The sequence below is a fragment of the Lasioglossum baleicum genome, chromosome 19, assembly GCF_051020765.1.
Source record: "Lasioglossum baleicum chromosome 19, iyLasBale1, whole genome shotgun sequence".
NCBI lineage: Eukaryota > Metazoa > Arthropoda > Insecta > Hymenoptera > Halictidae > Lasioglossum > Lasioglossum baleicum.
In genome coordinates, this window is record NC_134947.1 from 1,158,421 (window position 1) to 1,185,808 (window position 27,388).

Consider the following 27,388-nt stretch of genomic DNA (forward strand, 5'->3'; position numbering starts at 1 on the left):
TAACTTTGATCTTTGTTGTTTATATCTTTCTTTTTTATTGATTTTATGTTGCTAGGTATTAATGTTCTTTTATTTATAATATTGTATGTTTTTCCGTTCATTTATTCATTCAATTACTGACTTTAATCTTGTCAACATCTGTTATTATAATAATAAAGTTCTATTACAATTTATTTGAACACTAATTCTAAACTGGTGACCCCGACGTGATAATTATTAAACTCTGTTTAATAGTACATCTTAATTATGCCGATATCGCGCTCTCCAATTCAAACTCAGCAAGATCCAGCGGAGGTTCGTGAACCGTCGACGAGTCATGTTGCTCCTGAAGTTGAAAATGCCCGACGAAGAGACTCATTTGAAAGCAGTTTCTCAGACCCGGAAGTATGTGACACACTAACAGCTCCTGGAGTGGGTGCTATAAATAGTTGTCGCCTTCCTCCTTTCTGGAAATCGAATCCAGAACTTTGGTTTTTCCAAGTAGAAGCTGCATTTGTGATTTATAAGATACGTTCAGATGATTCAAAATACAATCTTGTACTATCAAAATTAGATCAAGACTCGCTTCAAGAGGTGGCAGACATAGTTAAATCACCACCTAACTCAGGAAAGTATGAAAATATCAAGGCAGCTATTTTACGCCGTTTAGTAGACACAACAGATCGTCAACTACATAAATTACTAACACAACTTGAACTTGGTGATAAAAAACCTTCACAGCTGCTTCGTCGCATGAAGGCTTTAGCAGGTGATCGTGTTTCTGATGAACTACTTCGAGTGAAGTGGTTGGATTTACTTCCTGGAAATATCCAACGTCCTTTAAGAATTTTCAAGGCAGCTGATCTTGAAGAGCTTTCCATCGCTGCTGATGAACTCATGGGAAGCTCACCGACCATCACTTCAATTTCAGCAGTAGAGTCTTATGCACGTGCCCGCTCACAATCTCCTGCACGCCGAAACCATTCTCCTTTTATATCCACTGCTAATCGGAATGAATACATGACGACACTCACCTCTATCAACACTTCTTTGACACATCTTATAGATCTTAATCGTCAAATTTTGGACAAAGTTTCCGGTCAATCTAATGGAGGATCAAATCAACGATGGAATGATCGTGGACGAAGTCCGGCTCGTACTCGCTCACCTAAGCCTCTCACCGTTGGATACTGTTTCTATCATAGACGATACGGTATGGATGCTCTCAAATGCGAACAACCTTGTTCTTTCAAACCTATGGTTTCTCATATTGGACAATCGGAAAACTAAGTACACCGGCGTTGGTACAGGCGACAGACGTCGGCAATAAATTTCAAGAAAATCGCCTTCATGTTAATGACAGACTATCAGGCATGCGATTTTTGGTGGACTCTGGTTCTGTTGTTTCTCTTATACCACGTTCAGCTATCAAAAGACCATTGACTCCTCAGAGACTCACTTTGTCAGCTGCAAATTCAACTTCCATTCCGACTTTTGGCCACCAGATGATCGAACTTAACCTTGGTCTACGTCGATCAATTAGATGGCCTTTCTTAATTGCGGGGGTGACTTCCGCCATAATTGGGGCCGACCTATTAGCTCATTATGGTCTTCTAGTAGATGTCAAACGTCGTCGTATCATGGATCCACTGACTGCTTTTTCTGCGGAGGGTAGTATGGCACGAGCTTGTGTGCATTCTGTCTCTTTAGTAGACAGCGAAGTTTCGTTAGATTCTGTTCCTCGTGAAGTAATCTCAAAATTGATTACAGAATTTAGTGATCTTACCGTTTTCAACAGTTCTGCTGCGCATTCAAAGGATCCGTTAGTTCATCATCGCATTCATACTGAAGGACCTCCAGTGTTCGAGCGTCCTCGCAGACTTTCTGGAGAATTACTTACAGCAGCTAAAACGGAATTCAATAGACTTCTTGATGGGGGCATTATTCGTCCGTCATCCAGTCAATGGGCCAGTCCTCTGCATATGGTGCGAAAATCTAATGGCACGTGGCGTCCCACAGGTGACTATCGTCGTTTAAACGCAATAACCATTCCTGATCGTTACCCGTTACCAGTCATTGAAGATCTTCTCCAACACTGTCACCATCAGTGAAGCCCAGTCCACAGACAATGAACTTATCCACTTGCAAGATAATCCAGTTTTAAAATTTAAACAACTGACTTGGGATGGTCAAGAAATTTTTTGTGAGGTATCCACTGGTATCTTAAGACCATATTTACCAGTATCTCTCAGACGCACTGCCTTTGATCTCATACACGGTCTCTCACACCCAAGTGGAAAAGCAACTAGTCGAATGATTGTAGAAAAATTTTTCTGGCCTGGTTTAAGAAAAGATTCTCTTCTATGGGCTCGCACATGTGAAGCCTGTCAACGTGCCAAGGTTAACCGTCATAATCGAACTGCTCTTGGTAATTTCCCAACTCCTGATGGACGTTTCGATCATATTCATGTTGATATCATCAAGCTACCGTTGGTGCGAGATATGCAATATTGTCTCACAATTATTGATCGTTATACCCGTTGGCCTGTAGCTGTTCCTATCAAAGACAAACAAGCTGATACTGTTGCCAAAGCTTTCTTTGAAAACTGGATTACGAATTTTGGATCTCCACTTACCATCTCTACGGATCAAGGAATGCAGTTTGAATCAGCCCTTTTTACTGCTCTTGCTCAATTGCTTGGTTCAGTGCGGATTCATACCACTCCTTTTCACCCTCAATCAAATGGTATGGTTGAAAGGTTTCATCGTACTCTCAAGGCTGCTTTAATGTGTAGTCCGAAAACTCCTTGGCCTGACATTCTTCCATCAGTGTTGCTTGGCTTACGTAATGTTTTCAAAGAAGATTTACAAGCGTCTCCTTCCGAAATGCTATTTGGATGCAATCTTCGAATTCCTGGAGAATTTTTTGTACAAACAGACGCTCCCATTGAACCTCCTCTTTTTGTCTCCAGGCTTCGTGAACTCATGAGAAAAATTAAACCTGTTCCTGCTTCCAGACACTGCAATTTACGTCCCTTTGTACATAAAGAGTTAGACACCTGTTCCCATGTTTTCAAAAGAGTGGACTCTATTCGGAAATCTCTGGATCCACCGTACACTGGACCACACGAAGTAGTTAAAAGAATTGACAACAAAACATTCGTGATTCGTTTCAGTGGGATTGAAAAGACTGTGTCAACTGATTGTCTCAAGCCAGCCTTTCTTGAAACAAATGATACACCAATTCAACAATTTTTGCCAGAAGTTACTTCACCAGGTGCTGCTCCTTCAACTGTTGCACCACCACATTCCTCATCGCTACGTGATCCGGTGTCTCATAGCCTTTCGCCGGATATTCCATCACGGAGATCTACACTTTCAACAACCTCAACGTCACATCGTTTGTCTCCACGAAGAGTTTCGTTCCCTTCGCTACCTGCGAAGGTCTCTGAGGAGGGAGTAGTTGTGGCGTCTCAGCGACATGATGTTTCTCCCGCGCACCGCCTGGGCGCTTCCGGCGCTTCGAGAAGGAGGAAACAAATTCTTTGTCCACGACCGATATTTTGAATTTATTAACTTTGATCTTTGTTGTTTATATCTTTCTTTTTTATTGATTTTATGTTGCTAGGTATTAATGTTCTTTTATTTATAATATTGTATGTTTTTCCGTTCATTTATTCATTCAATTACTGACTTTAATCTTGTCAACATCTGTTATTATAATAATAAAGTTCTATTACAATTTATTTGAACACTAATTCTAAAGATATAACACGTGCCACGGAAAAATGAGTAGATTATTCGATTTTTAATATTAATGTGATTGTGAATTAAAATATTGACAACGAAGAGCGAAGGACTGAAAAATTACACGAATGTATAGAATTGATTTCACAGCTCCCGAATAATTCTGTGTGAAAAAGATAATTTAGATAAGTATTTTTTGCCTATAAAATATTATCATTTTTCTGAGTAATGAATACGATACTTTGTGATTTTTTATATTTTTCTTTTACATGTGGTGTACAAAGCAGATCTACTAGCTGAACTATTTTAATTGGAACGCGCGGTCAGATCCTGATTATTGCAAGAAAAATGTTCTCACGGTGAGTAATATGTAACTTGTGATCTTGAAAACCATTATATTCTTAGATAGAAAGCATTAATAATTGAAGTTTATACGCGACATATATGATCGTGCTTTATACAATCTTTTTTAAACCAGTTAATCAGCGTGTAATGTCACAGCAGCGTTTAGAATGATAACTGTAAATGTATACTGAATTTCCCCAATCAGATGTACCTTCTTTGATATAGATACATAATCCCTTTTACTTGTCATTTTAACTACATAATATAATGTGAGAAGTAAACCTTGCGGTTGAGTTTTAATTCTTGTATTTTAAATTATCATAACCGCTCCGTAATTTGTGCGTGCCAATGTATGAAATAAGTAAAGGAAAGTAAGTAGATATAGAAAGTAAGAAAGCTTGTATGTAATAATTAAAGGAAAGATTAAATAAGCAGTGCTGGGTAGAATTCAAATGTATTTGTAGAATTATAATATGTAGATACGTACATAAGTTTCTATAACAATAAAAAATGGGAATATAGTAATCTCAACTCTAAACAGTTCTGTTAAAATATATAAGTTTATGAAAGAAGAGTACATCAATTAAATGTAAATATAAGACATGCAACGGAATTCGTAGATTATTAAATTTTTGAAATTAATGTGATTGCGAATTAAAATAGTGACAACGAAGAGCGAAGGACTGAAAAATTACACGAATATGTAGAATTGCTTTCACAGCTCCTGAATAATTCTGTGTGAAAAAGATAATTTAGATAAGTATTTTTTGCCTATAAAATATAATAATTTTACTGAGTAATGAATACGATACTTTGTGATTTTTTATATTTTTCTTTTACATGTGGTGTACGAAGCAGAATTACTAGCTGAACTATTTTAATTGGAACACACGGTCAGATCCTGATTATTGCAATGACAATGTTCTAACGGTAAAAAGCATTGATAATTTAACTTTCTATTCTTTGTATGATTTGAAATATTCATAATATGGAGAATAAATAATAATTATCAGTAGATAAGAAACATTTTTTAATAAATTTTAGTGCAAATTTCATCCCGATATCTCTGATGGTTCAAGAGTTATAGTAAAATGTCAGGATCCAACCTGCTGTGTTCGGTCGTCGTATGCTGTGTATCGCGCGGTGCAGCATTCAAACAAATTTTTAACAACATTCCTTGTTAGAACTAATTTTACGGAAAGTTTCTATCTATGTCAGCGATAATATCATCGACCATATTTTCATTTTTATGTTCTTCAGAATCATTTGTTTAGTCAGCGACCACCATTTGTTAAATATTTCATCTGACGCACGCAACGCGTAGCTAACGAATATTACAATACAATATTGTTAGAATCAATTATATTCAAGGTAATGATCGTATTTTCATATTCATTCTATAAAATGTGTAATCGTAATTTTACCGTGTCGTCAATGTTTTACCAATTTTTTTACATATGTTGAATTATGGCTGTTTAAAATTCATTGTATTGCCGATAATATTTTGTTTCTCTCAAAGTAATCATACTGTTAATAGATGGAAAAAATCGCAGGTAAAGTGAAAGGTTCTTTTGTCTTTGTACACAACGATTACGTGTACAATAAAGATCATCGCAGTGAAAATATTTATCGTTGCAACACACGACGCACCACACGATGTTGTGGGGCTGTGATGGTTCTCAGCGATGGGACTATTACGCTATTAAAATCCCACAATCATTCTAAATTGTTTCATACAATCCAGCGGGAGAAAATGAAAAGTGATATGCTTCAACTATGTCGGGAGACATTGATCCCATTAAAAAAAATCTTCGATGACATCTGTAGACAGTAATTATTGTACCATATTTTTGAAAGAAACTTTGAACAATATGAAATAGATTTAAAAATTATCAGAAAACTAAATAAAATTCTTTTTTTGTGTAGGTATCCTATTGCTGCAAGCACATTATCATATAACAGTATAAAAGCTGTACTTTTCCGAGAAAGACAAAAAAGCTATCCACAAGTTGCGCCTAATTTAATCGCCATAAATGACTGCATTGAGACTCATTCTATCATGGATAACATTACTAAAATAGTAATAAAGGATGAAGAGGGTAAAGCAGCCATTTTGTTCACTACAGGCACACTTTTGAACGTTCTTGATACCTCCCACTGTATCTATGCTGATGGTATTTTCTCCGTAAGTAGTATACAAGTGAAAGTAAAGTATATATGTAGGGTGTAACAGAGAACATGTGAGAATCAACTCAGGAACTGTAATTGTACTATATTTAAAAACATTGAGAAATATTCATATAAATGTATGTCTATCTGTCTTGTTGAGATTTTTCTGTTTTAATTTTGTCTTATCTAATTCCATCTGTGTGTGCATAAGATATTGAAAATGACTATCTTGCCAATTTCCAGAAAACTTGTAGAAGTCTTGTTATGGATCCGGTTACACTCTGAAAGACTCCTGGTGTTTGCCGAATTTGTTGAGAAGCTTATTGTAGTCTGAAGCTTGCGTGAATTCTTGCTTATGAGATATACCGGTTTACTGTGCAGTTTATGGACAGAGAGAGTTTGCTCTTTTTACAAAATCCGTTATATCTCGTAAACAAAGATAGATCAAGCATATGTTTATATGAATTTTTTTCATTGTTTTAGACGTACAATCAGTTTCTGAAGTGGGTCTCACATATTCTGTTACACCTTGTATAATATATGTGTATGTATAGACACATAAGACAAACACACAACATTATGTCAGTGTTTAAAGTGTGTATAGTGTATATTATTATTAATATATAAGGTATTTCTAGGATTTTGTCTACTCTAATATTGCTGTTGTTTTTGCAAATCCAAATGTTTATTACACTGAGAAGTAACTTGTAAAAGAATTAGCAAATTGTGCGATTCGTGTTTTTTCAACTTTTTGAAGTAATCGACGATTTTTCACTAATAAATGAGTATAAATGTGTTGATATTGGAATGCCTCTGTGCCGAAAATTCATGATAATTTGAATGAGGCTATCAAGAAATACACTTGATATGACCTCTATTACTCTCAAGACAAAGAAAATATTTCTATAGAGATTTACTTTATTAATTATGTTCCAAGTCAAATATTTTTCGAGCGACTGCTGACCAGATGTAGCATCCTTACTTCCAGCACGGTATTTCATTACCCTGAACTTACGCTACTTGGACAGGCAAGGACCGCTTCTTGTAAGATAACAAAGATATTGGTCAGACAAGAAAATATTAAATTTATTAGTCCTTCAAATTATTATGAATTGTCTGGTCATTTCAAGATCAACATACGTGTTTAAAATCCATTTTTTTAAATCAGCTACACTAGTAAAAATGTGTCGCTGTTACAAAAAAAATCGTCGATAAACTTTAAAACTTGAAAAAAATTTTCTTGACGGAAAAAAACATGAAAATGAAAACAACTATTGTTTTGTATATTTTGTTATTTGTAAAAGTAATGAAGACATTAAAATGGATGAGATAAACGAAATACCTGGTATTCATATAATATGTAGTATAGACATAATACTGAATGTATATATGTATTATGTATCAACGAATTATATAATAGTTGGACTGTTTTTAATTTCTTAGAAGGAACAGAAAATGTTAAAAAATGTTCTTCCGAAAGTTGTTTCATATGAAGGGGGACATAATGTGATACAAATATTCTTTTAATACGAAATAATGGAAAAGATGTATATACATATATTATATTTTATTTCTATTCAATTCTATACAATTTGCATTTTATTTCTATTCAAGGTTTTACCTCCTAAACCACCAATTGCACAACTTTATATTATTCACATTGTATACATGGATACCGTAAGTATAATATACATTACCAAAGTATGTTATTTTAGTTTGTTATACTATAATTATATGATGTGTATAGGCAATGTTGGGCAAATTTTATTTTGATTATCGTACAAAGAATAATGTAAGAATTTATTCCTGAATCACGAGTAACGATATTATTTGGAGAAAAATTATTTATTAGTAACGAATAAATCTGTATCGTAATAAATAAATACTATGTTTTGTTATTCGAAATTAGTTCACGACAAATAGATTTGAAGATCAAAATGCACTCAACACTGACAGATGTTAATAGCACTTTAGGTGAAATATTTTTCGAGTTAACGTTTGATAATTGACGAAGTACCCTAAATTGAGAGAGCATTTACAGGTTATCGTAATGTTTTGTTATGTAATATAGAAATTAGCATTTAGACGTTTGTTTTAAATATCCCATTGTAACATTATTTATTTTGTAATTTTACTACAAGCATAAAAGTGCATATAATTTTTATTCTTTCCCTTTAATACATGGTAACTGCTGCCCTATGACCAGGGTAAAAATTCACATCGTATTGATAGTGGTACCAAATTTAACAGCTTATATTATACTTATGAAAGTTTTGCTTTGAAAGGGAGTGGGTACAATATTTATATTGTGCGAAACATTAACAAAAGCTATGTATATAGCAATATGGAGCAAGATAAAAGAATTAGCTCCAACGCTTCATGAGAATTTGAAGTTTACAATGACTGATTATGAAAGTGCAGCAATGATTGCATTGGAGCAGCAGTTTCCATTGAGCAGTGTAAAAGGCTGCTGGTTCCACTATAATCAGGTTAATATAATTTTATAGGGAATAAATTTACTGCCCATAAAAAGATATAATTTTAAACCAAGTGTACGTTTTACAGGCTTTATTACGAAAATGGCGCCATTTAGGTCTCGCAGATGCACCAACTAAAGTATTGTCAATGGCAATGACATTAGCTTTAGCTCCTGCAGACCTCTTTAAAAAAGGGTTTGCTGAAATTGAAAGAGAATCAGCTTCTTTTACCGCTGAGCATCCTCCAATCAAAATTTTTATCGAATACATACGATCCACGTGGTTGCCAAAAGCAGAAAAAGTTTCAGTATATGATTGTCCCATGAGAACAAACAATACCACCGAGTCTTACAATAATGTTGTTTCATTGAAGTTAGGAAGAGGGAAAAAAAACAAATGTGTAGCCATAGCGATAGGAATTAACAGGATATGCTGGACAAATAAATTTATTTTGGAATTAGGAAAATAGGTACAGGAAGGTGAAGTATATAAAATAATTCAATTGCTCGAATTACAGAATATGTAAACTCTCTCTCTCTCTCTCTCTCACTCTCTCTCTCTCTCTCTCTCTCTCTCTCATCTTTTCTCTCACAAACGTCTAGAAGGTGCTCTGTCCTCTCTCGCTCGACAAGGCGTCCAGGTATTATCGCCGTACTCTCCTTGTCGAGACGAGCGGCCAGGAACACACTCTCAACCTCTCTCGCTCAAACGTCCAAAAGGTACTCTGTCCTCTCTCGCTCGACAAGGCGTCCAGGTATTATCGCCGTACTCTCCTTGTCGAGACGAGCGGCCAGGAATACTCTCTCGTTCTCTCTCGGCAGGCGGCCAGGAGTTGACCCGTTCTCTCTCGTTCGACAGGCGTCCAGGTATTATCGCCGTACTCTCCATGTCGAACGAGCGACCAGGAACAGACTCCCGTCCTCTCCCGTTCTCCCGGCAGGCGTCCAGGTATTATCGCCGTACTCTCCTGCCAGGGCGCTACTGCTAACCAAGAGCGGCCGTGGTCCTTACCTCGTCCTCTCTCTCGGAATAGCAAAATAGGCCGAGTCCCTCCGCGAACCCTCTATTTATATAAATCCGTTGCTATCCGCGTACGTGAAATCAACAGCGGTCGTTAAGCGCGATTCGTCTTTTCGCGCGCTCCCCTTACGTCGCTTCCTCACGTCGGTCGTCTACAAACTATGCTTCTAGAAGCTTTTAGAAGCTTGTCGATTCTAAATTTCTTCTAGAATATTCTATACATGCTACAATCTCCCCCTCTGGACACGAAATCGCCCCGATGAGTAGTCCAGGATTTTAACAGGTGACGTCGTCGGAACTAGGACCGGCTTCGTCCTCCCTCCTTCGCTTTCGTGGTCGTCCGCGCCTGCGGATGGGTACCACGGGTGCAGGTACCTGGTCCCGTTCTCCAGTGTAAGGGTGTAGTGCTGAGGTGTGATAAACTCCAATTATCACCGGCGTGTCGTCTCTGGTTTGCATCTCGTAACTGCTCGCTCCGATACGCCGCTTCACAGCATACGGTCCGTCTCGTCTCGGCGCCAGTTTAGACGAGTAATGATGGTGTCGTTTGCTCAGCGTGTGGGTGGTTACCCAGACAAGGTCACCGGGCTGGTAGTCTGGACCTTCGCGTCGCCGTTGATCCGCATACTGCTTTCGACGATCCTGTCGATCCTCCTGCGTCAGCTGCGCTACTCGCAAGGTGTCTGCCAAGGCGAGCAGTTTCGGAGTGACTTCTGGCAAGAAGTTTTCTCCGTGAACGACCGCCCTCAGGTCACGACCCGTGTCATCTGGGGTCCTCAACTCTCGTCCAAAGGTGAGATAGGCCGCCGTGTATCCCGTTGTCTCGCATTTCACCGAATTCATGGCGAAACGTATTGCGGGAAGTCTGTCGTCCCAGGATGTGTGATCGTTTCGCACATAGATTCCGAGCTGCGCTTTGAGGTCCCGGTTTTTCCTCTCCACTGGATTTGCCTCCGGATGATAAACAGGGATGAAGGATTGTTGGATTCCCAAGCAATGGGAAACTTGCTGCATGACGCCGCTTATAAACTGCGTGCCATTGTCGCTGATAATTCGGCGGGGTAGTCCAAATCGTAAAAACACCTCGTTGATTAGGACGTCTGCACACGTCTCCGCTGTTGCTTGCTGCAACGAGAATATCTCCACCCATCGGGAAGCGGTGTCTTCGATAATCAGTATCCAGTGATTGCCCTTCTTCGTAGCTGGTAGAGGTCCGAAAAGGTCCAAGGCCAGTACCTCAAATCGACGTTGCATCACAGGTGTTTGAAGCAAGCCGGCGGGTTTAACGTTACTGGCCTTATAACGTTGACATTCGATGCAGGACCGGACGTATTCTGCGATTTCCTTGGACATCCTTGGCCAGAAGTATCGGCTTATTATTCGGTGTAGAGTGTGTTGGATTCCATAATGTCCGGCAGTGGGGTCATCATGGTAGGACCGCAGGATGCCTTGTCTTTCGTGTACTGGTATGACCAGTTGTGCTTCTTCGGAATCCACGTTCGGGGCGTGCCGGTATAACACACCATTGTGTAGGAGATAACCTCGAGTGGTCCATTTCCTCATTTCGTCGTCGTTGTCTGTAGATTCCAGGGCCTCGATGATCTCCTTCAGGTTGTCATCCTTGAGCTGCTGATCCCTGGTTTCGGTAGGACTACGTGTTGGCATGTCGACGACGAGGCCGGCAAGATCCGTCCTTTTCTGATCATCCCATGGTTCTGTTGGAAGTCTCGAGAGCATATCTGCCACCACATTGCATCGCCCGGGAATGTACTCGATTTTCGGACAGTAGGGTTGCAGTAGTAGTGCCCACCGCGCCAATCGTCCGGTTGGTGACTTCAGTGTCATCAACCATTTCAAGGGCTGATGATCGGAGGCGATCGTGACGTCCGTTCCCTCGATGTAGCCACGGAACTTGTCTACTGCCCAAACTACGGCGAGTGCTTCTCGTTCCGTGGTCGAATAATTCTTTTCTGCTGGCGACAGCAAGCGACTGGCATACTCCACTGGATGCTCGGTGTCCTTCTCCCCCTGGAGGAGAACTGCTCCGATAGCGTAGCTGCTGGCATCAGTTCGAAGTATGTACGGTCTAGTCTCATCAGCCGTCTGCAAAATTGGTGCGTTCGTCAGGGCCCTCTTCAAACCTTCGAACGCCTGCTGCTGTGGTGAAGCCCATTCCCAGGTAACCTTTTTCCGTGTTAATCGTGTAAGTGGTTCTGCGATACTGGCGAAGTTCGGTACAAATCGACGATACCAGGAACAAGTCTGCAAAAATGATATTAGTTGTTTCAGATTCGCCGGCGCCTTCATATCCAGTATGGCTTTCGTTTTGTCGGGGTCCGGTTGTATTCCTCGTGATGTAAGGACGTGACCCAAATATTTGATATTTTGGCAACAGAATCGACACTTCTCACGGTTCATCCGAAGTCCGAATTTCCGGAGCCTGGAACATACAGCTTTCAGATCCTCTATGTGTTCTTCGAAAGTTGACGAGAGTACCAGTACATCATCCAGGTATACCAGTATGTTTCGAAGTCCGAGACCCGACTTCAAACGATCCATCAGTCGCTGGAACGTTGCTGGGGCATTCTTCAACCCGAAAGGCATGCGTTTGAATCGGTAGACTCCGAACGGAGTGGTGAATGCCGTCTTATCCCGATCCTCGATCCGTACGCCGATCTGCCAGTACCCTGACTGTAAATCCAGGGCGGACATATAGGCTGTTTTCTTGGCCGCATGTAGTAGATCGTCGATTCTTGGTAGCGGGTACGAATCGCCTACTGTTATGGCGTTTAGGCGTCGATAGTCGACGCATACTCGAATACCACCGTTTTTCTTTGGTACCAAGACAACTGGTGCGGCCCAGGGTGATTCGCATTCCTCAACGATGTCGCCGGCCAGCATCTTATTCAGTTCTTCCTGTAGCAGCTCCCTTTTTGTAGGTGGTAGGCGGTAGGGTGGAACTGCGATCGGGGGATGGTCACCGGTGTCTATCCGGTGAATTGCCTCAGCTGTCGGTGGTCCTGAACCTTGGAAGAGATCGTGGTTTAACTCAAGCAAATTTCGGAGCATCTCTTTCTGTTGTGGTGTTATACTTACAGCTTCATCCTCCCTTAAATCATTTACCTCGACGCCGGCAATATCTGTACGAATCGGCTGGCAGTGCCGTAGACATCGTTCGAACAGTCTTTCGATGCCAGACCATTCAGTTTTGGCCTCTGTTCGATTGTGTTTTGGTGGGCGTTTTATCGGATTCAACAAAGGTGGTGGTGGTGTCAGGAATTCCTCATCTATTTCTTCCAGATACTCTTGCAACCGTTTCGGCTTCTTCGCGGTTGACGGTACAATTTCTGGAGTTGCCCTGTTCTCCAATCCTCCGATTTCGTCCTGAAAATCGAATCCTTCGTCTGGGTTTTCTACGAAATGCCAACTTCGTTGTGGGGTGTTGATAACAATTCCCGCGTCTTCCAGGAAATCCATTCCTAACAGTGTGCGGTCGTCCTTGCTGCCGGAGAGGACGATGAACTGAGTCGTGATTTTCCGTCCTTCCAGGTGGACCTCAACTTTAGTGATCATGACTTCACGCATTCGAGGATTTCCATCTGCTAGGGCGACTTGCATGAACTTCTTTTCAAATTTCAACCCCTTCCCTTTTAGAATTGTTACCAGACTCTGGCTGGCTACACAGCATTTCGCTCCGGTATCCAGATAAGCGAGTCCCTTTTCGCCTTCAATAGTCACCGTTACCGTTGGTCGTGGTCTGGGTTGTGTTGTAATGTTGACGGAGCAGAAAGCGGCTGGGGTTGATGTTGTTGTAGTCGTTTTGTTGCATTCAGGACATTTTGCACGTACGACTCCTGGCTTTCCGCAGCCATAGCACTTCAGAGGTGGTCTCGTAGTCGTATGTGCTGTTTCCGTATGGTTATGTCTCGCAGGTGCCAAGAACGTCCTGTGTTTGCATTCCTGGCTGTTATGCCCGAATTTACGACAGACCCCGCAGCGTGGTCGTTCTTTCCATCGTGGATCGGGTCCTCTTTTCAAAGATCGGTTTTCCGGATACTTTGGCGACTCTTGTTTTTGGGCTTCTTTCTCCAACGCCTCGACTCTCCGTGCGCGCTTCACGAGGTCCGTGAATGTCTTCACAGAATCTCGTGAAATTCGATCTCGCAGATGAAAGCGCAGGAGCCCATACAACATGTCTATTTGAACCTCCTCTGTTGGTAGCGTCGGTAGTTCTGCAAGGATTGCCCGTTTTTTGCTGATAAATATATCAGTTGCCGTTCTAGCGTCCTGTGGTTCGCGGAATATTTCTCGATATACTTGGTACGCAGGTTTTCGGGGGGCAAAGGTAGCACGGATGAGGTCGGTTGTCTCTTTCCAAGTAGTCACGGTGGTTTTGACACCTCTCCACCATGTGGCTGCATGTCCTTCGAGGAGAAGGGGTAGTCCTCGAATCGCATTTTCATCGGTGATATGTTCGATGTCTTTAAAGATGGAGGCCGTCGATACAAAATCAACGACTTTTGCATAATCGTGACAACCGTCGAAGCGCGCTGTGCATTTTGCGAAGCTTCCTTCTTTTATAGACTTTGTTTGCTGGATGGTTTCCAGGACTTGGGAGAACTGGGAACTGGACAGCTGGAACGTGGATGATGACAGGTCATCAGGTTGGGATAGGTCGTGGTCCGAGGCCTGCTCGTTGGGCGCCAAATTTGTAGCCATAGCGATAGGAATTAACAGGATATGCTGGACAAATAAATTTATTTTGGAATTAGGAAAATAGGTACAGGAAGGTGAAGTATATAAAATAATTCAATTGCTCGAATTACAGAATATGTAAACTCTCTCTCTCTCTCTCTCTCTCATCTTTTCTCTCACAAACGTCTAGAAGGTGCTCTGTCCTCTCTCGCTCGACAAGGCGTCCAGGTATTATCGCCGTACTCTCCTTGTCGAGACGAGCGGCCAGGAACACACTCTCAACCTCTCTCGCTCAAACGTCCAAAAGGTACTCTGTCCTCTCTCGCTCGACAAGGCGTCCAGGTATTATCGCTGTACTCTCCTTGTCGAGACGAGCGGCCAGGAATACTCTCTCGTTCTCTCTCGGCAGGCGTCCAGGTATTGTCGCCGTACTCTCCTGCCGAGGCCTGGGCGGCCAGGAGTTGACCCGTTCTCTCTCGTTCGACAGGCGTCCAGGTATTATCGCCGTACTCTCCATGTCGAACGAGCGACCAGGAACAGACTCCCGTCCTCTCCCGTTCTCCCGGCAGGCGTCCAGGTATTATCGCCGTACTCTCCTGCCAGGGCGCTACTGCTAACCAAGAGCGGCCGTGGTCCTTACCTCGTCCTCTCTCTCGGAATAGCAAAATAGGCCGAGTCCCTCCGCGAACCCTCTATTTATATAAATCCGTTGCTATCCGCGTACGTGAAATCAACAGCGGTCGTTAAGCGCGATTCGTCTTTTCGCGCGCTCCCCTTACGTCGCTTCCTCACGTCGGTCGTCTACAAACTATGCTTCTAGAAGCTTTTAGAAGCTTGTCGATTCTAAATTTCTTCTAGAATATTCTATACATGCTACAAATGGATATTTTTGGGTAATTCTTTCATTAATTTTATTTCATTTATACATTTTTATTTGTGTACAAAACAAAATTTAAAAGAACGATTTCTCATCCAAGCCAAGTTAACTGTGTAAACTTTACAGAAACTATAAAGCAACTAATAATGGATGAAGAAATTAAATTAAAAAGACTCAATGAAGGACAATGTGTACGTCGTAAAAGCAACAAGAAAAGTGTAATAAGAGATAATAAGATTGGATTACTACAGAAACATCTTGCTAGTGGAAGGTTTGATTTTGTCCTAAATGTTAAAAAATATAATTATACATAAAAGATATTTACTTATTGGTTTTTAGATTAACTTTGAAAGAGTTTTTATTATCGTTTCATAAAGGTCATAAGATATTAATGTATGGAGATCATGAAGGTAAAGTATGAAAATTGGTGTTAATGTAAACAAAAATAGGGATTGTTCTAATCGCGCATTGTTTTCATTGCACATAAGTTTTTCCCAGAACCGTAATGACCTCAATCAAAATAAACTACCATCCATTTTTACTTCGAACTGTTAACACATTCACGACCGGCGGTTATTAAGTGAGACTTATAGCTATGTACCGCCTATAGCTGAATACCGTAAGGTCACAAACATAGGTCTACGACTACGCTATCGGTATACAGCTACAGAATTTGAAATGTCGTAGGACTAGGTTACCTGTCTTGAATCTATTAATAATTTAAACACGCGGGACTGGTTAAAACAGTGTGTAATGAGGATTCTCATAAAAAAAGTCTTTTAATACTCTTGTCATGATTTACCGAGGTTGCAAAATTTTCAACATTTTACTTATAATAGATAATCTAATTAATATTAAATTAATAATCACTTTAATAAAATATATAAAATATTTTCCTTATTTATAGCGGTACATGTTTGCACTACTCCAGAAGCGATTTGTGTTATAAAAAATGAAATTACTGATCAAAATCGAAGTAAGTTAATACTTAAGTGTGGATTTATAGTGGAGCTGCGAGCATCGATGATAGCGGCGCGGTGAAAACAAACCAACATGCGTGACAACATTTCGACACATACTAATGAAAAAGTACATATGTATTTTCATTGTTTTTCTTTTTTTTTCACCGCACAGCTCACCTCGCTGCTCCACTATAAATCCACCCTAAGGCGGTAGACTTGTTTCCAGAATTGCAAGGATGCGGGATGCGCGTTCTCATTTCTCGATAATACAAAGATGGGATTTTAAGTAGTGAAAAGCGCTAGATAAAAGATTAATCTGGGCTGCGATCGCCCTCTATAGTCCTATTTTTACGTTTATGAGGCGTAATTTGCATTATTCGACAAGCATGTAGCTATGAAAATAGCTATGAAATCAGCTACATACGTTAGTTGTATGCTTCCGAATAATGCAAATTACGCCCGCAAATAAAAAAATAGAACTCTTGAGGGCGAGAGCGGCCTAGATCGAGCTATCTAGCGATTTTGTCTACTGAAAACCCCCATTTTTGTATTATCGAGAAATGAGAACGCGAATCCCGCACCCTCGCAATCCAGGAAAAACGAATTTACTCGTTTAAAGACATCTTTAAGACGTCTCATTGTCAGTGCTATCTGGATATAGTTGAGAAACAGAATTTAGTGAAAATTTTATGACAACCGGTAAATCTACAATCTTAATAATTATTTCTTAATAATTATTTTAACAATTCCAGGTGCATATAAAAAATGTACGAAGAAAAGAGTCAACCAAGAATTGGAGGACAAAGGTACAATTTATATGGACTAAACTTAGTATTGCTAGAGAAGAACTCATTTCTCTCTTACTAAATTGTTTTTTTACAGATAATCTGAACGTACGTGGACATGCAGAATTGCTGGGCAAAAAGGCTAAATTCACAAACTTAAAAATGCCACTTGTAATATTGGAAAAACTCAATATTTGAGTTTTTAACACAATTTTTGTCGTTTGGCCATTTTGGATGTACGTTACAAAGAGATCTTCAATATTTACAAAGAGATTCCAATTGACCTTCACAGATGGGTCATTCCACGCGAAAACGGACACATTTTGGAGTAAAATTTCAGATTTTGTTCAAATTTAAATATGGTGATTTTTGATATCTTAACAAAACGTGTTAACCTTTTTTCATTGAGTCATAAGTTTAGAATTATCAAAGCGATGAAAATGGGTTTTTGGGAACTTGTAGTGAAATCATAAGAGTATCTACTAAAAATGTTTTTTTCACCATTTCTTTTGCTATCATTTTAAACATATTCCGAATTTTCAATAGACCCGTGTCCCCTTTACGGACCTCTATTAAAAAAGATATACTGCCTCAGACAGCCAAACACAGTGGGCTGGATCGTGACATTTTACTATAACTGCTGAACCATAAAAGATATCGAGATAAAATTTGCACTAAAATTCATTATAAAATGATTTTTATGCGTTGATAATTCTTGTAATAAATATATACTTTTTGTAATCATTTTTAATTAATTGTTCAAATTTTGTTGTCTTAAAATGGAATTTAAAATTGTTAATTTGTTACTTATTCAGTATTTTTTCAGATAATTTAAATCAGCCAATGTCTTTGGTTATAAACTCTGTATTTCTTGAAGTATTCATAATATGAAAAATAAATGTCAAGAAATACAGAGAAATTTATAACCAAAGATATCAATGTATCTGGTTAATTTATAACCAAAGAGTAACAAATGTACAATTTTTAATTTTATTTTAAAACAACAAATTTGGTCTGCTATGAAAACACGTTATTTGTTTAAAACAATTGCAAAAGAAATGGTGAAAAAACATTTTTAGTAGATACTCTTGTGTTTTCACTACAATGAATACTGGGATAGTTTTATACTTATGACTCAATGACAAAAAGATAACACGTTTGTTTACACGTGTGTAAAATCAACAATTTTTAAGACATCGAAAAATCCTTTGAGATTCGTTCATAGATCACTAAAGACTACACATATTTAAAGAACAAAATCCGAAATTTTACTCCAAAATGTATTCGTTTTCGCGTGGAATGTGTGACCCAGATATGTTATAACCGTATTTCTATTATTCTAAGATATATAGTGTTGATGTTTTCTGAGCATACTTATATTTCTGGTTCACGAAGTGTCACGTACATCGTAAAGCTGACATTGCATACAGGGCATCGTTTGCAATCACATTGGCTGATACAAGTTATACAACAAGCAAGATGACCGCAAGGCACACAAACTTCTGTTGCTTTGTTAATAAAACAGATTATGCAAAATCCTGATTTGTGGTTATTACTATCTTCTTGATCATTAGTATCTCCTTTTTCACATTCCCAAAAACTATCATTAAGTATTTCAACAATATAATCGCCTAAAAATATATGTTCAATTAATTATCCGTACTGCTTGGTTATATGAAAAATTTGATTTTTCGATACACCTCGGTCACAATTGGTGATAATTGACACCACTTATTATATTAATAATAACGATTTAGAAAAGTTGAGATTAATATGTGGATTGGAGATAACCTGCTGACACTGTCCCGTCCTGTATTGTCGAGGAATTCGATGATGCTGAAGTCGTACCTGGTAACGTTTTTGCATGCATCCATTCTAGTTTATCTTTAACAACAAATTATATACGGAGAGAACATTATAATATATATAATATCTACAATCGATAATACGTACTACATAATATAAAATTAATTTATTTACCGGTTTCTGTAGGATTATAAGTTGTTTTGGCAAAAGAGTTAGCATCAGCAATTTCGTCATTAATATCTTCATCTGTACAAAAAGTATTTTAATTCTATGAGGTAGCTTTAAAATTATCAATATATATTTACCTGCCAATGCACTGATTTGATTGATTTTAAAAATTGTGTCTTTATGATGAAATATATTTAAAAACTCCTCTAGAGATAATCTACAAAATCATATAAATTTATAAACATATATACAATAAAAATAATTATAAATAGAAAGAATGTTAACCTTCCAGTATCAAATTCAGCTTGAGCTTTAGCAATTTTTTTCCTTCGACTAATATTTTCACGAGTACGTGGTTTTCGAGACGCTACACCATTTTGTAGCCGATTCAAATCTAATTCTTGATCCATAAGCAAATCTCTTATTTTTTCTAAAATTTAATAACATTTAACTACATACTGCCGCATATTTAGAGTAACATGACAATGATGTAAGTATATAGTTATTAAATTATAAATAAATTGATTGCAAAAAATTAAATAATACTATACCTAGAAATGCCCAAACGTTTATGTTCTGTTTTCCTAATTTTTGACCAGCAACATTATAGAAAGACTCTGCAATATTGTTAGTGCGCACCGGACAATTGTATACGCTTACTTGCGATGCCATTTTTAACCAATTAATTCGCATGTAAGTCATAAATAAAAGAACATTGGGGAAATTACTTGCTATGTTGTCTGCCTCTTTTTGTATAATTAATAAGGCTTCTTGAAATTTTGTTTCAGGTACTAAAGCCAAAGACATTGACATACGCAGAACAGTATTAGGTACATTAGTCAAACCAAGTTTGCGCCACTTTCGCAGAATAGCCTGCGATATATCGTACATATATGTATGACAAAAAATGTAGCTTTCTATACATAGACAAAATTGTAATTTATATGATAATATATAACTTCAAACAGTATCACCAACCTGACAATAGTGAAACCAGCAACCATGTATATGCGCATTAGGGAATAACTCATTTAGAGTTGTAACAGCAGCTGCTTCATAATCACTCATTATGAATCTTATATTATTTGGTAATTCGGGTATTAAAGTAAATATTTGTTTCCATATGGCAGTATACATCGCAGCCGTCCGTGTTTCGCACAGTACAAGTATAGTTGCAATACCCTGCAGAGAAGCAATTCTTTATGTTTGTGAAGGAGCATTGGATACAATTTAAGAAGTAAATCCAATATAAATTATGTTTTACATTATCCATGTAGCGTATATGGATGGTGTAGAGCTGTCCCATGTGTGGCTTCTTGGGTAAAACCTAAAATTACAGACGACTATTATTATCTACTATTATTATTATTATCTATTATTATCATATATACACAGTAAGTTTACTTTGAAAAGTCTGATATTCTTGATATAAACATTTAAGTTAAATAGCTTCTGTAATATATAGAGTTTAAGTTAATTAAATTGTTAAACAAAAACATTATATCTAAGAGTTTTATGCTACTTACTGCAAATGTTCCATCAACGAATATTTCTTTTGAATTCTTTAATCCTTCTAGCAAGCCGTCAGTTGTAATTATAACAGCAAATTCGTCTTTTAATGACTTCACAACAGATATTTTTAGTTTTTCCAATGGTTGATAAGTTTTCATCTGATCATACAAAATTTCTAAGGATTGCGGAATTGTGGGTTTGAAATTAGCTCTCTGTCTGTGCAACGTTGGTCTTAATTTTGAAAATGAACAGTAAGCTGCAGCATCTGGATGTCTTTAAATAAATATTTGTATAACATTTCAGTGAATTTATATATATGTGACACTGTCAACAATTAATTTCAGTGATTTCTTAATATGTTTTAAAAACCCCCACACACTCTAAAAATTTAACACAAACTAACTCCATATGGTTGTTCTTTCCTGTGTACATCTGCTATTCCAAATCAATTCTACAACATATTAAAAAATCTTTGAAATCTGTAAGAGTGTCACATATCGATAGATAGATAAATATTTGTTCAAAATATTTGGAGAAAATATAAAAAAAAGTTGATAAAAGAAACACATAAGAAAAGTAAGCATAAACATACTTTCTACAAACATCATCAAATATTTGTTTAAATGGGATCAATGTCTCCCGACTCAGCTTCATCATTTCCTCTATCATAAAATGCTGCGTAGCAATATATTCTTGCCCAGGGTGGTTATGGGGTTTTAATAGCGTAATAGTCCCATCGCTGAGAACCATCACAGCCCCACAACATCGTGTGGTGCGTCGTGTGTTGCAACGATAAATATTTTCACTGCGATGATCTTTATTGTACACGTAATCGTTGTGTACAAAGACAAAAGAACCTTTCACTTTACCTGCGATTTTTTCCATCTATTAACAGTATGATTACTTTGAGAGAAACAAAATATTATCGGCAATACAATGAATTTTAAACAGCCATAATTCAACATATGTAAAAAAATTGGTAAAACATTGACGACACGGTAAAATTACGATTACACATTTTATAGAATGAATATGAAAATACGATCATTACCTAGAATATAATTGATTCTAACAATATTGTATTGTAATATTCGTTAGCTACGCGTTGCGTGCGTCAGATGAAATAACAAATGGTGGTCGCTGACTAAACAAATGATTCTGAAGAACATAAAAATGAAAATATGGTCGATGATATTATCGCTGACAAAGATAGAAACTTTCCGTAAAATTAGTTCTAACAAAGAATGTTGTTAAAAATTTGTTTGAATGCTGCATCGCGCGATACACAGCATACGACGACCGAACACAGCAGGTTGGATCCTGACATTTTACTATAACTCTTGAACCATCAGAGATATCGGGATGAAATTTGCACTAAAATTTATTAAAAAATGTTTCTTATCTACTGATAATTATTATTTATTCTTCATATTATGAATATTTCAAGACATACAAAGAATAGAAAGTTAAATTATCAATGCTTTTTACCGTTAGAACATTGTCATTGCAATAATCAGGATCTGACCGTGTGTTCCAATTAAAATAGTTCAGCTAGTAATTCTGCTTCGTACACCACATGTAAAAGAAAAATATAAAAAATCACAAAGTATTGTATTCATTACTCAGAAAAATGATTATATTTTATAGGCAAAAAATACTTATCTAAATTATCTTTTTCACACAGAATTATTCCGGAGCTGTGAAAGCAATTCTACATATTCGTGTAATTTTTCAGTCCTTCGCTCTTCGTTGTCACTATTTTAATTCGCAATCACATTAATTTCAAAAATTTAATAATCCACGAATTCCGTTGCATGTCTTATATTTACATTTAATTGATGTACTCTTCTTTCATAAACTTATATATTTTAACAGAACTGTTTAGAGTTGAGATTACTATATTCCCATTTTTTATTGTTATAGAAACTTATGTACGTATCTACATATTATAATTCTACAAATACATTTGAATTCTACCCAGCACTGCTTATTTAATCTTTCCTTTAATTATTACATACAAGCTTTCTTACTTTCTATATCTACTTATTTTCCTTTACTTATTTCATACATTGGCACGCACAAATTACGGAGCGTTTATGATAATTTAAAATACAAGAATTAAAACTCAACCGCAAGGTTTACTTCTCACATTATATTATGTAGTTAAAATGACAAGTAAAAGGGATTATATATCTATATCAAAGAAGGTACATCTGATTGGGGAAATTCAGTATACATTTACAGTTATCATTCTAAACGCTGCTGTGACATTACACGCTGACTAACTGGTTTAAAACAGATTGTATAAAGCACGATCATATATGTCGCGTATAAACTTCAATTATTAATGCTTTCTATCTAAGAATATGATGGTTTTCAAGATCACAAGTTACATATTACTCACCGTGAGAACATTTTCCTTGCAATAATCAGGATCTGACCGTGCGTTCCAATTAAAATAGTTCAGCTAGTAGATCTGCTTCGTACACCACATGTAAAAGAAAAATATAAAAAATCACAAAGTATCGTATTCATAACTCAGAAAAATGATAATATTTTATAGGCAAAAAATACTTATCTAAATTATCTTTTTCACACAGAATTATTCGGGAGCTGTGAAATCAATTCTATACATTCGTGTAATTTTTCAGTCCTTCGCTCTTCGTTGTCAATATTTTAATTCACAATCACATTAATATTAAAAATCGAACAATCTACTCATTTTTCCGTGGCACGTGTTATATATACATATAATTAATGTACTCTTCCTGCACAAATTTACTATCGAAACCATATATCGAGTAAAAACATTATAACCTAAAATTTATTGCACACACCAAAAACCATTCATTTCTACACTTCAAACATTAATTGGTCCCGGTACATGCGACAGACCCATCACAAGAATTCATAAACCTAGATATGCACTTCCATCATTTCCATCTGCCATCGGCCGCATTTCCATCTGCGTTCAAAATTACTGTAAGCAATTCTATTTGTGCACGATTCGCGTGTGTGCAATTTTACATTTTATGTGTGCCCAATAAAGATGAATCCAATTCTATTTGTGCGCAATCGAGATGTGTCCGATTCTTCTTGTGCGCAATCGAGATGTGTCCGATTCTTCTTGTGCGCAATCGAGATGTGTCCGATTCTCCTTGTGCGCAATCGAGATGTGTCCGATTGTACTTGTGCCCAATCATGCTGTGTCCAAAAGATATGTGCGCAATGTGCATGTGGGCAATCGTATTGTGGGCAACTGAGCGCCTCCCTTGTCATCGTCCCCCATGACGGCGTACAGCGCGTTTAGTTCCGCCAGAGAGTATATGAGAGTGCTCACGCCCGGGTTTTGGCCGTGCCCATATAGTGCTGCCCCCTAGTCTAGTACTTAGCCTGGATCAGCTCCTACATCATCTTTAGCATGGACAAGATCCTACATCATCTTTAGCATGGACAAGATCCTACATCATCTTTAGCATGGACAAGATCCTACATCATCTTTAGCCTAGAACAGATCCTACATCATCTTTAGCCTGGATCAGATCCTACATCATCTTTAGCCTGGATCAGATCCTACATCATCTTTAGACTGGATCAGATCGTACATCATCATTGGCCAGGATTAGGACATACAGTTTATATTGTTTTATATCAAATATGTAACTAATATACAAATCTCTAATAATATAAATTATATTCATAGAAGTATTTTAATTTTTCCCGAGCCTTTGTTGCAAACTCTACCCAGCTAACCAGGCGTGCCTTGGGCAAGCCGTGCCTAGGGCACAGATCGGCAAATCATTGTCCAATCTACGCTCGGAGGTGCTCAAGTCCCGATTGGCTTAATTTTGGACGACCGTAGGACCAGGGTTTGGACATGGGCATGAGGTCGGCATCAGGTCGGCACGAATCGGCCGAATGTGCCTTTGTGGCAGCACTGTCGCACTGATGTACCGCATGCCGAATATCGTTTTACAGGTGAAACAAACAATTCCAATGCCGCTTTTGCAAAATTCACATGTTTTTCTATAAGCGAGGGTGAAACTAATATCCTAATCGCGATATGGAGCAACAAAAAATGAGTATACACATTCGGAGCTAATATCCCGTACATTACTACCGGGCCGGTATATAAGAGAAATTGGCGAAAAAAAAAATACAAATTTTATTTATTTCTCACATTTGTTATTTTTCCTAGACTGCGGATCTTTATGCGAAATAAAAATTGTCTGCATCGATTGCAAGAGACATAATCTAAAATTTGCATTGCCGTACAATTTTCTTTACAGTTCAATTTCAACTAATTGAATACACTTATATTTTAAAGATGATAAATAAAAATGATTTTATCATCTCCGCGCGAATGGCAGTACTCGATAAGTACTGTCCATCTGATTTTTCTAGACGCCCGAGGCCAATAGAAGAATATTCAACTTTTAAAGCGACCGAGTTTCGCCAATTTCTCTTATATACCGGCCCGGTAGTAATGTACGGGATATTAGCTCCGAATGTGTATACTCATTTTTTGTTGCTCCATATCGCGATTAGGATATTAGTTTCACCCTCGCTTATAGAAAAACATGTGAATTTTGCAAAAGCGGCATTGGAATTGTTTGTTTCACCTGTAAAACGATATTCGGCATGCGGTACATCAGTGCGACAGTGCTGCCACAAAGGCACATTCGGCCGATTCGTGCCGACCTGATGCCGACCTCATGCCCATGTCCAAACTCTGGTCCTACGGTCGACACTAGCTCGGCATATGCGCGCACAGGAGGTCGACCAAATTTAGATTTTTGGTTGGCTGGGCTAGTTTTAAAAAATAGAAAAGCCGGAAGATTTCGAAGAAACACAGATTTTATATCGAAGTTTAAAAGCCACCATCTTGGAAATTAATTTAATGATGAAATACTTACTGTCATCAATACTGTCTCCAATTTTTTTCATATTTTTAGGCACAGTTATTATTAATTAAACCAAATTGAAAACCAATTTTTTCTACGAAAATTTAGAAGAATAACTTTATTTAGGGTTACCCTGAAATTTTCAGAATATGTTTAATTGACACAAATCTATAAAACGTATTTTTTAAACTTTAAGTATACAGGCCCGGGTGATTCACGCAATTGTTACAAGTCATAACTCGGTTATTATTGCATTTACAAAAAAATGCAAAAGGAGAAAGATAAATGGTTCGAAGAAAACTACATCTGTAGGTCTCTAACTTTTTTTGGATGCAGCAGTGCATGTGCAATTAACAATTGCATCATTTCTTTATATAGAAATGCATATTGTTTTTTACACAGATCGATTCTTCTGTTCATTCTACGTAAAAAATGATTGGGGTACACATGGCAAAAAATTATTAGATCTCGAGATATTTTCAAAAAATGTCTTTATTGAAGAAGATGCTCAAACGCTTCTCCATTACATTCTAATATTCTATATTAGTTATTTTGTTTTCTGGTTCGAAAAAAACGTCGACGTTACAAACTTGAAAGGGTGGTTTCTCAAGATAAAAGTCTGCTCTATCGCGTGGTATAGTTCGATTTTCCGCTGGACCCTAATTTTTTGAGATAAATTGAAAAATATCCTCAAAAATTGGTGCAAAAGTAGTGTCTCTCCGTCTTTAATCATTGTTTAAACATGTTTAAACAATCATAATGTATTAATATGGATATCACTGTATTCGGGAAAGTCTACAGAATCTTTTGCTGTAAAGAACAATTCAATATCTTTTATAATAACCACAATATTTGTTTAAAGTTGAAAAATATGTTTTTTTTCAAAGCCATGTTTTTCAAAAACTGTGCGTATAGGAGAAAAATTAAGGACAGATTCGGAATCAGCGCAAAAAACTCTATAAGAAGGACCCAACAGTATATTGAAAACAAATTTGGTGTTGGACAGTGTAATCGGTTCTCCAGAACCGTTAGGCCTGTTGCACAGTCGAGCGCAATTTTCCGGTCTCAAATACGTTCTAAAATTCTAAAAAAAATGTTACATATTTTGGATCCTAAGACGCATTTTATAGAATTTTTTCAGATTTTTTGGTTGCAAACTGTAGTCGTAAACAATGAAAAACCCCCAAAAATCGGAAAAATGCAGATTTCTAGAAAATATGAAAACATGCTATTCTACTGTTTGGTTCCTTGATAAAGTACTACAGCAGGCAGTGTCGTCAAGTTTTTTCAGATTTTTTTTATTGTGGGACATCATTGTCAAAATTTTTTCGACGTTTCTGCTGTGAGGAGGAAAGTTATACTTATTGATTTTACCGCGGGTGTATATTAAGTAATTTTTAACGTTATTACATTTTACATTATTATTACATGTTATTATACATTACAAAACGCAATTGTTTGACCTAAGAAATGCGATTTAATAGAAAGAAGAATTGTGTTCTGTGCGATATATGTACATACTGTGACTCGCAAAAATTTTCGGACGCTCTAAAAATGATAACTTCTTTAATATTGTACTTTTTGGGAAGCTAGAACAATTAGTTTAGTACAGGATGTGAAAATAATTTTTTCAAAAATAGCAACTGATCGGAATTGTAGAAAAAATGAGAGACACTTGGGGAAACTAAAACACCTGGCAGAAGACTGTGAAGGGGTAGAAAAAATTAACATAAGTATAGAAAAGATAGTACAGGAGAAAAGAGTGGGAGAAATTGTAGAATGGGTTAGGAGTATAGAGAAAAAAGGAAAGAATTAATCACAAGAGATAATCAAGAGAGAGGCGGGATTAGCGGGGAGACATTGGGATTGGGATAGATCAACATAGACAATAAGGTATTTGATGTGGCATGCGATATGGATGGATGGGTGGAGGAACGGATGA

At 37.5% G+C, this 27,388-nt stretch overlaps 2 protein-coding genes across 8 annotated transcripts; both read left to right on the forward strand.

Moving 5' to 3' along the window:
- The first annotated feature begins 3,941 nt into the window (after positions 1 to 3,941).
- Positions 3,942 to 9,514, forward strand: LOC143218507 (uncharacterized). 5 transcript variants are annotated; one of them, XM_076443723.1, is made up of 6 exons: positions 4,092 to 5,442; positions 5,609 to 5,901; positions 5,998 to 6,256; positions 7,855 to 7,917; positions 8,526 to 8,729; positions 8,806 to 9,514. In XM_076443723.1, exons 2-6 carry the CDS (start codon positions 5,609 to 5,611, stop codon positions 9,184 to 9,186), a joined length of 1,200 nt encoding a protein of 399 aa, XP_076299838.1. In that variant the 5' UTR covers positions 4,092 to 5,442; the 3' UTR covers positions 9,187 to 9,514. The 5 variants fall into 5 exon arrangements, with proteins under 5 accessions (XP_076299843.1, XP_076299838.1, XP_076299839.1 ...); XM_076443724.1 differs by having other exon boundaries at positions 4,092 to 5,001; XM_076443728.1 differs by lacking the exons at positions 4,092 to 5,442; positions 5,609 to 5,901 and adding an exon at positions 3,942 to 4,085.
- A 156-nt stretch (positions 9,515 to 9,670) lies between these two features.
- On the forward strand, positions 9,671 to 18,603 carry LOC143218511 (uncharacterized). 3 transcript variants are annotated; one of them, XM_076443734.1, is made up of 5 exons: positions 9,671 to 15,325; positions 15,436 to 15,580; positions 15,649 to 15,719; positions 17,024 to 17,077; positions 17,154 to 17,291. In XM_076443734.1, exons 2-5 carry the CDS (start codon positions 15,456 to 15,458, stop codon positions 17,252 to 17,254), a joined length of 351 nt encoding a protein of 116 aa, XP_076299849.1. In that variant the 5' UTR covers positions 9,671 to 15,325; positions 15,436 to 15,455; the 3' UTR covers positions 17,255 to 17,291. The 3 variants fall into 3 exon arrangements, with proteins under 3 accessions (XP_076299849.1, XP_076299850.1, XP_076299851.1); XM_076443735.1 differs by having other exon boundaries at positions 9,671 to 14,527; XM_076443736.1 differs by lacking the exon at positions 9,671 to 15,325 and adding an exon at positions 18,452 to 18,603 and having other exon boundaries at positions 15,427 to 15,580; positions 17,154 to 17,292.
- Positions 18,604 to 27,388: the final 8,785 nt, after the last annotated feature.